Here is an 11346-nt window from a genome sequence, read left to right on the forward strand (position 1 = left end):
AAAATCAACATAGTTACAAGAAGCGTTGCATAGTTGCTTATAAGACAAATAACTGATGCATGTGTGACCATGCATGAGGCACAACTATTTCAAAATGTAACGGATAACTATGAGTCGTGTGACTAATGCCTTATATTAAGAAAATGTGCAGAAATTTCCTGGTCAAATTCAAGAGTAGCCATAGGACCCGGCATTTGGAAAGCGAGATAGTAGAAAAAGACCAAAGCTCTCCTTCCCTTGTATTCCCTACCTCTGCTCCTCGTTCGGCTCTCGAGTCTCGACGCGCTGCTGCCATTGGCCCTCATCCATCGAGCTAAGAATGGCAGAAGTGGAGGATGTCGGCCCCGATATTATGGGCTTGCCTGCAGATTTGGGCAAGCTCTGCTTGGCCAAGCTACCTCTGGACGCGGTGGCGCGCTGCCGAGTTGTTTCCCGCTCCTGGGCCTCTGCTCTGCGTCAATACCCTGATGCCCGCCTGCGCCGGCCCCATTTCTTGGCCATCTTCGTGCTGGGCCATGAAGATGATCACTACTTTACTTGGCTTTTCCTTTCGCGCCCTGCCCTCCGTACTCACAGTATCCATTCATTCTTCTTGAGGGGTGCTGTACAGGAAATGGATGCTAATATCTTCACCTCGATGATGCAGGTAATTACTACTGGAGGGCGGGTGCTGCTGGTGCAGGCGAGCTTTCGTCTTGGGGCCGCTGGCGATGGCCAAACGTGTAGTGGAGCTGAGGATGGGTATGGGGAGGGCACATTGTCATGTGCGCCTGGTTCCCTTCAAGGATTCGATTTGTGGCATATGCGCTGGCTTACCCCAAAGGAAACTCCATGGAGGCCCATGCATCATGTGGGTCGCTACGGATTTGCTGCTGCCCATGTTGGTAAGCATGTGTATTTTGCTGGAGGTTATGGTTTCATGGCCGCAAACAGTGCAGAGAGACTCAGCTTGGAGACGTGGACATGGGAGATGCTACCACCCATGCAAATTGAAAGGAAGTTTCAACCATCAGGCTTTGCAATGATGGGGCGCTTTTTTGTGGTAGGAGGCGAGCCCCAAGGCATGTCAAGCACCCTCCCCCAATCAGGTGAGTTCTATGACCCCATAACGAACTCGTGGACGCTTGTGCTGGACATGTGGCCACATGATCTCTGGTTTACTGGTGGTGCTCCTCAAAGCGTAGCTGTCGTCAATGATGTGGCATATGCCATAGACATCAAGTTACAAGTAGTGATGCAGCTCGAGGTAGAGGATCACCCCTTTGTTGTGAAATGGCATGTTGTGGGCAAGCTTCCATGGGAAAACTTGGACAAAGAAAGCTCTTTATGGATGCAATGTTTGGTGAGTGAGGGTAAGGATACGTTGTGGGCCATTCTCAAAAACCGTCGTGATCATGAATGGTTCATCTTTGCTTGTATACCTCACCTTGCGAAACAAGGGCTCGTTTGGGAGCGTCTCCCGTTTGTTGTGCCAGCATCATACCAACATATATCATCCACATGCATGGGAGTTTCTATTTAGGAAAGTTCTTTCAAATGGATGGATAACATTTGGAAGAGATGTATGAGTGAAACAACACAAATTATATTCAAGTATTGAAGTAAATATGCAACCCTATTTGTAGATAAATCAAGATGAGGTAAATAAGGAATATAATAATTAAGAACTCTTACCATGTAGTGTGTGAAGTGCTCTGAGTTCCAAACATTTGTTATAGCTTGCTTGAATCTAACGACCTCTTTCTTAAAGTTAGAGAGGTCATTCTTTTGTGAGGACCGGTAAGTTAGGGAGGATTGCTAAGGTTAAAGAAGACTCTAACTAATATCAAGAAGAACAAGTGTGACTTGTAGCTAATAAAGTGTAGTGAACTTATGCTAGCAATTACGGATTCAGCTAACCATAAAGTGTGCATAGTGTTTGTAGATAAGATATTTAATTCAAGTCAATCAGCATCTAAGATAGAAAACTTGGACCCATAAAGTAAATTTTTGAGTTTGGAGTTTGGGCAACTTTTTTTTTTTTTGTCCTCTCCCAAACTCACAATAGTGAGTGTATTTTGAGCTTTGAGTTATGGCAAGTTTTCATGGTGTATTGCATCAATAAGATGTACCTTTTATACAGGCTCAACATGACTTTTAATGACGTGGGATATATCTACATCTCTTAGTGTTTGCCTTGGATCACCTGTATAACATTACCCTCTAGTATATGATTTTGCTGGTTTAGATCATCAATTCTTTATGTATGCAAGCTCTAATTAGCGTCAATTTTTGTTTAGTTCTCTTTACTCATAAACTTATGGGTTGCTTGCATGATCAATTAATATTTGATAGTTGTTAATCAAGCTTGTTCATGTTCGTTGTCGTTACATAATTGACCTTCCATTGATGGGCTTGCATGAGGTCTAGGTGTAGGTGGAGTTTTGGCAACAATCGATTTTGCACATATTTACATGTCTTTATTTCAAAGTTTGAGTAGCCATTTCTCAAGAAACACAACTTTATGTACTCAAAAGAATGCTTCTTGACACTACATAAATTCTTTGTTGTCACTTGGAAGACCCATTTTTGACTTTTTGAATTTACTTCCCCCAAGGTGGATCATTCAACCTAGTCATATACCTTAGAATGGCCTAGTCCCATATTTTGACAAATACATTAGGGAAAATTTGGACTCAAATTTGGGCTTTGTAAAAAATGTCATGTTAGCATAGAGAGAGATAAAGGAAAATTCAATTGTAAGATATGCTCTTTGAGTTCATTCTTCCTCCTCATTTCCTCATGTGTGCTCTCACACACAAATATTTAATGTTCTTTCGTCCATTGTGCTCACCTCCTCCTATAGACAATTTCAATTAGTCATATCTTAGTCGAAGCCTATATCTTCTCCACAAAGAACTTTTATGTCTCAATCGAAGCTTATATCTTCTCCACAAAGAACCTCTTTGCATTTTCGAAGAGATGTGTATCATATGCACGTATAACTCTTATGAGAGTACGAGTCCCTCTACAAGAAAAGCAAATGAAACACCATTTCTGAAGCTTCGAAGGAGAACTTTAGATCACAAAACATGAAACATGCAGACCTTTGGGTGGGTGGTAGAATGTATCCTAAGTATCCCATCACAAACTCCAGTCCACCTTTCAAGGATATGGTAAACTATGTGGAAGGTGGCCACAATGGCCTATATGAATACATAAGACAGTTGGTTGTATGAAATGATGTTCTGCAATAACAAGAGAGAGACATTGCATGCAATGAGAATATGTGCTTTCACCAGAAAGTCATACAATGTGTTCGACAAGGTGAAGGCATCAAGGAGACCATCAAGGAGCTTATGCAACAACTCAGAGAAAAAAAATTGTGATAGGTCTTCGACAAAGAGAAAGAAGACTACGAGACATCGAGGACTTGAAGGTTGGCTCGAGAGGAATTAAGAAGAGAGTACAAGCTATCAAGTAAGTCTATCTATCCTTCTTAAATTTAAGTTCAAGCTCTTACATATATCTTACTTTTGACATACATACCTAAATCTTTGCTTTTCCCGATAAGAAAGTGGAGTGCAACACAACCATCTCCTCGGCTCTTTACAGTGTCATATTGAATCGGAAAAATGTTGTTGGCCTCTTGGATGATAAGTGCTATAATAAGATTGTTTTCAAATAGCTCGACAATCATTTAAAAAGAACCATCTTTATACACAAAACATTCTGTCCATTTTGGATGAAGTCGGTATATTGACTAAAGGATATGGTGTCATTTACAAGTATGTGACATCATTTATAGTGCTATTCCACTAGGAAAGGGCATAGATTTCTAACTTCTCCTACTCAAGTCTATAGAAAAATAGTGTTACCATATACATGTGGTAGTAATGTGTGTGAACACACTTAGGACCGTCGGGCATTTTTTCCCTCATTAGGAGGTTTTTTCCCCCTGTGCATTGTATATACGCCCATCACTCTAGGGCTATCAATCTTTCCATTGCACACTAAGTAATATACTCTCTATTGTGTGCCTTGAGATTCCTTCATCTTCTCCAAGATGTGTGTGTTTTCTTGCAACCCTAATTCCAAAAATTGGTATCAGAGCAAGTTGCGTCCTCTCGGGCTTAGTCGCAAGTAGATCCAGCACACACCTGCTCACTTTCTTTGATTTTTGTGAGCTTTGGTGAGTGTTCATAGGTCGACAAATTTTTTGGGAGAGCTCGAAGACCTTGATCTGCTCAGAATTTTGATTGGGCTCATTTCGACCTTCGTTTCCACTATAAGCAGTACTGCACATGCTATTTCGTCATTTTGTGTAGATTTTCTGTTAGTTTCGTTCTTTGCATAACATGTACCTTACAGTCTTCTACAATTTGTATTGTATAGCACATGTTATTCTCTCTTTGTTTCTCCTCTTTTCAGGCAGTTTTCAAATCAGGTGAAGGCATTTATCATGGCCGACAACAACACAGATGTGTTCAAGATGTTTGTTGTTGAGGACAGATTGGATGGGGACAATTACCCTATGTGGGCTTACATGATGCAACATGTTCTTGTGACAAAGGGTGTCTAGAATATTGTGCAAGGCATTGATGTACGTCCTAGTTCTTAGGATGTAGGCGATGTTGAGGATGTTGCAGGTCTTTGCTGTGCAAGGATTGTTGTTGTTAGAGTTGTTTTGCCAACGGCAGAACAAGCTCGTTGGGATGTAAAATATGCACAGGCTCATGCATTGATTGCATTGTCTGTGAAGCGCACTATTACTCCTCACATTCGTTCAACGAAATCTGCAAAACAGGCTTGGGATATTCTGACTGGTTTTTATGCAAGTCGCAATGAGGCTAAAATTGCATTGTTGCGTAAAGAGCTGGAATTGAAGATCATGCATGAGAAAGATGACATGGACACTTTCCTTGCTAGTGTCAAGGATATTAACAAACAACTTATTTTTGCAGGTGAAGTCATTTCAGATAGTTGCCTTGTGCAGACTGTTCTTGATGCCTTGCCAAATTCTTACCAACATTTTGCTAGTACTTGGAGACTTACGACCCAAGGAAATCTTGAAGTTGTCAAGTTTGATGCATTATGCACATTGCTGTTGCAAGAGTCACTTTTCAGAAAAAACAGGACAAGACAACGTCCAGTGTAACAGTAATGCAGCTAGTTCTCATGGTTCTTCTGCGAGTGGAAAATAACCTGTTCCTAATGCTTCTGATGGCAACAATTCGTCAGGAAATTCTTGTGATAAGAGCAAAAAGAAGATGCATTGCCATTACTGTAAAGCTAATGATCACTTGATCAAGCAGTGTCCTAAGTTGAAGGCCAAAGAGGCTAAGAAGAAAGAGGCTGGTTCCACTACTAATGTTGGTTCCACTACAAATACAGCTATTGTTGAGTCTTTTGTGAAAGGAGACTGTGATACTGATGTTGATGCAGAATGGGCTTTTATTGTAGAATGTACTTATAATCTTGTTGTCCATGATGCATGCATGTCAATTGCTAGAGATTCACATGTGTGGTATTTTGACAGTGGTGCTACAAAGCACATTACCTCACATTGTGATTTTTTCACCTCTCTTGAGTTTGTCCCTCATAGGAATTCAGTTACGTGTGCCAACAATGCCTCTTATCCAGTTCAGGGAGTTGGAAATATTGTGCTTATTGCTGCAAATGGTAGTTATTTCACACTTGTTGATGCACTTTATGTACCTGGGATCAAGAAAAGTTTTTTGTATGTATCCGCACTTGCTAGACTTGGTCTTGTAGTCAAATTTATGGATGATAAATGTACAATACATGATCTCAGTTTTGGTGATGAAATTGTTGCATCTTGCATTTTATGTTGTGGGTTGTATAAGCTCACTTTGTATGACAAGTGTGGGAAGAATTTTACAAATGCAGCTGTGGATTCTAAGGCTATTTCAGATGCAAAACTTTGGCATGCACATTTTGGTCGTCCGAATATTGCCAGTTTGCTACGTTTGCAAAAATCTGATATGGTTGCTTCTTTGCTGCCTCTTGAAGCACTTGTCAAACATGTATGTGAAGGCTATATTTTTTATAAGATGAAGCATTCTAAGTTTCCAAAGGATGGTTCAGTTAGGGCCACGTGAAGATGGCAGCTTGTGCATAGTGATGTCTGTAGGCCCTTGCAAGCTCTGTCCTTGGGCATTTACCTTTACTTCGTGACTTTTATTGATGATCACTCTAGGAATGCATGGAGTATATCCGCTTAAAGGGAAGTCCAAAGTATTAATGTGCTTCAAACAATTTCTGGCTATGGCTGAAAATGTCTCAAAATGTACTATGGGCACCCTCAGTTCTGATCAAGAGGGGGGGAGGGGGGGGGTATGACTCATGAATTTGATGCATTTTTGGCTAGTCGTGGGATAAAACACCAATGTATGGTGCCTTATACACCTCAACAAAATGGTGTTGCTGAGAGGAAAAACAAACCACTTACGAAAATGACATGATGTATGGTCAAAAGTCAAGCTTTGCCGCATTCATTTTGGCTTGAGTCCATCATGTGTGCCACTTATGTACTTAACAATTAATCTTTGCAATCTATGACTCCATATGAAGCATGGCATGATAGAAAGCCTTCCATCAAGCACATGCGTGTTTTTGGTTGTTTGGCATATGTTTTGGTGCCACAAACACAACGCAAAAAATTGGATGATAAGGTTGTCAAATGTATTTCTGTTGGTTATAGTGTTGAAAGCAAAAGATTACATGTTGTACCATCCACAAGCAAAGCGTAATCTGGTTTCACGGGATGTTGTGTTTATTGAAGATTATGTTCAACCCTTGCTGCCATGTACTAGAGACAGTAATGTAAGCTCACAAGACATTTATGACACTTTGTTGCCTCTTTTCAGTGGTGGAAATTTGAATGTAAATTCCAATGAGGCAAATACACAACCTATGGGGGTTTCTGAATGTAATGCAACTGGTCTATGAACTTTGAGAATAGCGGAATTAAGAGAATTACAGTGAGCATTTTTGTGAGATTACTTTGAGAACTTGGAGGGTGAACTTAACTGATGGTAGCAATATAAACATAGTACTTAATTAACTTGGCATGAACAATAATTTTGCAAGAGAGAGAATATTCAAGAACATGACAATAGATGAGGACCGAATTTACTTGGAGCCGGTCCCCCCTCGAAAAAGTGTTTGTATTATAGATTCTTCGATCAAGAGAGACTTTGTTACAATACAATCTTTGTGTTCCCTGTGACCTTGGTGATGCTATGAAGATGGAAAGCTTCATGCATCATGAGCTTAACATAAACTTTGCAAACATCATTAACTATCCCAAGCCTCGGTCCCAAGGCCTCAAACACCTTCGAAGGTGGAGAGAGCTAGCGGGGAATGAGGGTAGGGAAGAGGAAGAAGAAACATTCCATAGGAGAAAGAAATAGTTCCTCACTTATCATCACTCTTCTTGCTTAGCATAGCATAATAGCATAGTAATGAAGATAAAGAAGATGTCAAGCTTAAGCATTGAAGCATGACTCTTGGTTGGATTTGCATTCCATAGCCAAGAGTGTTGGTGTAGGCTCTCCACTTCTCAACAAACTTGGAGAAGGAGATGGAGCTCTTGCATTTTGCACTCCACACAATGAGAGAATGTGTGTGTGTGTGTGTGTGGGAGAGTATACCCCCCCCCCTCCCCCCCCTCTCATGCTTGGTCCACACCTCTCTCTCTCTCTCTCTCTCTCTCTCTCTCTCTCTCTCGTATTATTTTATTATTTCCTTTGGACATGTGTCCTCTTTTTCCTCTTTTGAGAGAAAGAACTTAATTATTTATTTTTATGTATCTTAATTCTCATTGGACCCCTTTAAAACCTAGCCAATAGCATTCAAACACATCATGAGGGCCACATGTGGAGGATCATTTGAACATGTGTCTTTTATGCTTATTAAGTCATTTGGTTGAATTGAATACTTCAAGGACTTATTCAATGAAGCAAGCATGTGTCTTTTATGCTTATTAAGTCATTTGGTTGAATGGAATACTTCAAGGACTTATTCTACCAAGCATGGACTTTAATGCTTCTTGAGAACTTATCTTCGAATTTAACATTTCAAAAACCTTAGTCATTTAAGCATAAAAATCACCTCAAGCTTTGGGCAAGGTTCCCACAACCACTTTAAGCGTCTTAGCACCTCATGCTTGGGTACGATTTCCACCTCGAGGTTAGCCCTAGTTTGCGCAAGGTCAAATGACTTTTTAACAACTTTTAAAGGTATTTAATGAAGCTAACCCTAAGGTCTTTTAAGCTCCATTAAGTAGCATTACTCTTTGATAGACCATCTCTGATTTGGACCCCTTTACCATTGGCCCCGTGTTGAGATAGATCCGTAAGCACATGTCTAGATTCTAACCCTTGTTCCCGTTTATTATCCCACATTAAATGATCATTTTAATATAAGAAAATCATTTGGGTTGGTTAGATATTAGATTTTATGACATTACCTCTCTCTTGAAATCATAGTCGTCCTCGACTATGAGGTAAAACAAATCAAGCCATAGTCATTAGTCAATTTGTCTTATCGGGTAGAGGATCCCTTTTTACCCTACAACATCATTCCAAGATGGATGACTAATCCATTTGGTGCTTGGGCGACATAGGTGCCGCAAGATTGTCCGCTCTTTAGTTCATTTCAACCTCCCAAGTAGAGTGACAAATTCTACATGGTGTTTGAGAGATGTCGTCATCACAAACATGATTCTTAGTGTGTATACTACTTAAATTTGTGCACAATAAAGAGAGAATTAGTCTTATAAGACAAAAACATTGATCATTTAAAAGAAACATGTACATTTGCTTACTCTAATGTAGCATTATAAGTGTTGACAAGGTTCATACTATCCTTAAGTTGGATTCCTTGCATCCATCTAGCATCTTCAAAAGGATAATTTTTGAACTTAATAAGATACCGTTGGATAATCTTACCATGTCATAGTACCGCGTCTTCATGCCGAAGGATAGTTTCGGGTTTTAGCACCTCTTCTTGGTCTTAGATTTCGGGAGGGTCTTCAGTAATTGGTTCATTTGGAGGCTCTCCTTTGTAGGGCTTAAGTAGGCTCACATGAAAAGCATTGTGTATGAGCCAATGGTTAGGAAACTTGAGTTGATAAGCCACCTCATTGCTTGGCTTCAAAATTTGAAAAGGACCATAGTATCTTTTTGCTAGTTTAGCATAATACTTTTGATGGCCCGTAGGATTTTTGCCCGTAGTTTGCCTCAATCGAGCCTTAGGAAACTTAAGTAAGACCCAATCATTTTCTTTGAACATTAAGGCCCTTCTGTGCTTGTCAGCAACAACCTTTTTCCTTAGTTGAGAGATGGATATAGCCTCCTTAATCTTTTGAAAAGATGCTTGCAGGTCACGGCTATACTCATCGGCAGCGAAGATCTTCCCATGTACTTTAAGTAGCAAGGGACTTTTAGGTCTTCCCTCTATGATTTCAAAAGGTGATTTTCCCGTAGAAGTATGGATAGTATTATTATACGCATACTCTACAAGAGGTAAGTACTTTTCCCATTGTGAGCGTTGATCTACTTCTATAACATAGGTCTTTAGTAGATCAAGAATAGTAAGATTGACTATCTCACTTTGGCCATCTGTTTGTGGGTGATAGGCCAAAGAAAAATTCAATCTTGTACCTAGATTTTCGAAGAGACCTTTCTAGAAATTACTGGTCATTCTAGGATCTCTATCTGACACAATGGATGTTGGCAATCCATGGTGTTTGAAAATTTGGGATATGAAGAGAGTTGCCATTTGGTGTGCCTTAATAGTCTTCTTGACAGGGATAAAGTGTGCTTGCTTGATAAACCAGTCAACTATTGTCCATATTCTCGTATTCCCATCGATAGACTTGGGTAATCCAAAGATAAAATCCATGGATATACTCTCCCATGGTGAATTAGGGATTGTCAATGGCTGGAGTAATCCAGGTTGCTTCCCTCTATCATACTTGGTCTTTTGGCATACCACACATTTTAAAACATACTCTTGTATGTCCACTTTCATGGTAGGCCAATAAAAGTCTATCTCTACTCCTCGAAGAGTAGGTTCAATGCCTCTATGCCCTGCATAGGGAGGGTCATGGGATTCATTCATGACTTTCTCACGAAGGGAGTGGGTAACACATAGCCTATTGCCATGGAGAAGATAACCATCCTGCAAGGTGAATGGTTCCTCTTTCTTCCCCAAAGCAAGGGCTGACATTATGTCTTTAAAGTTAGGGTCAGTAGCATACTCATCTATCATAGAAGTAGATCATTGTGAGTTGCTATAGACACAACATTAACTTTTGGTCGTTGTGAAAGTGCATCAGCCACTTGATTGTGCTTACCAGCAATGTGAGCAATGTGAAATTAAATTGTGAAAGATAATTTGCCCACCTCATTTGTTTGTTGGAAAGCTTTGTTTGCTTCATGAAGCACTTGAGACTTTGATGGTCTGTTCGTAAAATGAATGGAGTCCCCAATAGATAGTGATTCCATGTGTCTAGGGCATGTAGAATAGCTAAAAGCTCTTTCTCATAAATGCCCAAGACCTGTTCATCTGTATTGAGCCTTCGTCTCTCATATGCTATGGCATGCCCTTCTTGAAGCAAGACTACTCCATGGCAATCACCACAAACATCACATTGGACCTCAAATGGTTTTGAGAGATCCGGAAGCATGAGGATTGGTTGAGAGGTAAGCTTCTCTTTGAGATTGTCAAAAGCTTTTTGCTCCTTAGCAGTCCATGAATACTTAACGTTCTTCTTTGTTAAGTCATGTAATGGTCCTGCTATTTGAGAAAATTTTGCTATGAAGCGTCTATAGTATGCACACATATCAATAAAGCTTCTTAGCTCATGTAGATTCCTTGGATTAGGCAATGCTTTTATTACGTCTAACTGTGATGGATCCATACAGATACCCTCTTAAGAGTATGACCTAAGTATTGAATCTCTTGAAGAAGAAATTTGCTTTTCTTTTGGTTGAGAAAAAGCTTGTTCTCCCTCAATGCTTGAAAAATCACTTGGAGATGCTGCTTGTGTTCCTCCAAGGACTTGGAGTAGATGATGATATCATCAAAGAATACTCTAGTGAACTTGTGGTGGGGTTGAAATATTTTCTCCATCAAACCATTGAATGTGGCAGGTGCATTGGTCAAGCCAAAAAGCATGACTAGATATTTATAAAGACCAAACGTTGTACGAAACGCAGTCTTTAGGATATCTTCCTTTACTATTCTTATTTGATGATAGCCACTTTTAAGGTCGATCCTACTGAAGTAGGTAGAGCCTTGTAGTTTATCAAAAAAATCTTCTACCCGAGGTACGGG

General features: G+C 40.0%; 1 protein-coding gene across 2 annotated transcripts; it reads left to right on the plus strand.

Annotated features, from left to right (window-relative positions):
- Positions 1 to 229: 229 nt before the first annotated feature.
- Positions 230 to 1680, plus strand: LOC147463212 (uncharacterized). 2 transcript variants are annotated; one of them, XM_086487740.1, is made up of 2 exons: positions 437 to 566; positions 647 to 1680. In XM_086487740.1, exons 1-2 carry the CDS (start codon positions 468 to 470, stop codon positions 1520 to 1522), a joined length of 975 nt encoding a protein of 324 aa, XP_086343866.1. In that variant the 5' UTR covers positions 437 to 467; the 3' UTR covers positions 1523 to 1680. The 2 variants fall into 2 exon arrangements, with proteins under 2 accessions (XP_086343862.1, XP_086343866.1); XM_086487736.1 differs by having other exon boundaries at positions 230 to 1680.
- The last annotated feature ends 9666 nt before the right edge of the window (positions 1681 to 11346 follow it).

Source organism: Adiantum capillus-veneris, chromosome 2 (assembly GCF_014529385.1).
Source record: "Adiantum capillus-veneris isolate H3 chromosome 2, ASM1452938v2, whole genome shotgun sequence".
In the NCBI taxonomy this organism is placed as follows: Eukaryota; Viridiplantae; Streptophyta; class Polypodiopsida; order Polypodiales; family Pteridaceae; genus Adiantum; species Adiantum capillus-veneris.

Excerpts from the sequence above, each read along its gene's own strand:
- LOC147463212 (XM_086487736.1), top strand. The coding sequence starts at position 320 with ATGGCAGAAGTGGAGGATGTCGGCCCCGATATTATGGGCTTGCCTGCA.